The sequence below is a fragment of the Pyrgilauda ruficollis genome, unplaced genomic scaffold, assembly GCF_017590135.1.
Source record: "Pyrgilauda ruficollis isolate IOZ18807 unplaced genomic scaffold, ASM1759013v1 scaffold1430, whole genome shotgun sequence".
Lineage (NCBI taxonomy): Eukaryota > Metazoa > Chordata > Aves > Passeriformes > Passeridae > Pyrgilauda > Pyrgilauda ruficollis.
Window position 1 is genome coordinate 4,441 of NW_024512878.1, and position 1,284 is coordinate 5,724.

At 73.9% G+C, this 1,284-nt stretch overlaps 1 protein-coding gene across 1 annotated transcript in view; it reads left to right on the forward strand.

The window, feature by feature from the left end:
• The window catches only part of LOC121349731, a gene marked incomplete at its 5' end in the record, with an annotated part of 3,823 nt that extends 3,464 nt beyond the window's left edge, over positions 1-359 (forward strand). Inside the window, one exon of the mRNA XM_041460444.1 lies at positions 216-359. Coding sequence (XP_041316378.1) covers positions 216-359 — 144 coding nt within the window. The remainder of the gene's footprint in view (positions 1-215) is intronic.
• Between the last annotated feature and the right edge of the window lie 925 nt (positions 360-1,284).

A 1,284-nucleotide genomic window follows, 5' to 3' on the forward strand; every position in this document is an offset into this window, starting at 1 on the left:
GGTGTCCCCAGGTGTCCCCAGGTGTCCCCAGGTGTGTCCCCCCACCCCCGTGACCCCTGTCCCTCCCTCCAAGGGTGGGGCACAGACCCCTCCCACCCCCCAAATCCGGCCCGGGGCTGGGTCCCCCGCTGTCCCCCGGTGTCCCCCGGTGTCGCCAGGTGTCCCCGCGGTGTCCCCGGTGCCACTCACGCTGCGCGGGGGGCAGGCAGATGTAGGTGCGGAAGAAGGGCGAGGCGCGCGCCCCCGCCTTGATGCGCGCGGCCAGCGGGCGGCTCAGCTGGCGCGCGCCCAGCGTCAGCAGCTTGGCCAGCGGGAACGCGCCCGCCACCATCCTCGGCCCCGGGGGCGCGCGCAGATGACGTCACGGGCCCCTCCCCGGGGGGGAGGGGGCGTGGCGGGAGCTGGGGGGAGGGGTCAGGGCTGTGCCCGCGTTGGCGCCCCCTGGCGGATCCAGCGCGCCGCGCGGCGGTGGGGGACACGCCCCCTTTGCCGTGGGGACACGCCCCCTTTGCCGTGGGGACACGCCCCCTTTGCCGTGGGGACACGCCCCCTTTGCCGTGGGGACACGCCCCCTTTGCCGTGGGGACACGCCCACTCCCCTTTGGGGACACGCCTCTTCCCATTGTGGGCACGCCCCCCTTGCATTGGGGACACGCCCCCCTCGTTTTGGGGACACGCCCCCTTTGCCCTGGGTGGCGGCCCCTGGCGGACGAGGGCACCCGCTTAGGGAAGGACACGCCCCCTTAGTCTTAGGGACACGCCCCCTTGTTTTGGGGGCACGCCCCTCTTGTTTTGGGGGCACGCCCCTCTTGTTTTGGGGGCACGCCCACCGGGTTGGGGGGCTCTGGGGGACAATGGGGGACACTGGGGGACACTGGGGGACATCGGGACACCTCTGGGGGACACTGAGACCCCCCCTGGTGACACCGAGACCCCCCACGTGGCATTGACACCCCCCCGGTGACACCCAGGCCCCTCCCGGGGGCGGGCCCAGCCGCCGTCGGTGCCACCCGCGGGTGACAGAGCCGCGCGCGGAGCCGGCCCCGGTGACACGGGGACACCGAGGGGACACTCCGCCACCCCCAGAGGCCACCGGGGGCCACCATGGGCCAGCAGGCGGCGACCCCCGGCCCGCCGGGAGCGGAGGTGAGACCCCCGGTGTCCCCCGGTGTCCCTGCTGTCCCCCCCGTCTCCTGATGTCCCACCCTGTCACCCCTGTCCCCTCTAATGTCCCCGCTGATGTCCCCGCTATCCCCACTGATGTCCCGTCTGTCCCCTCTGTCC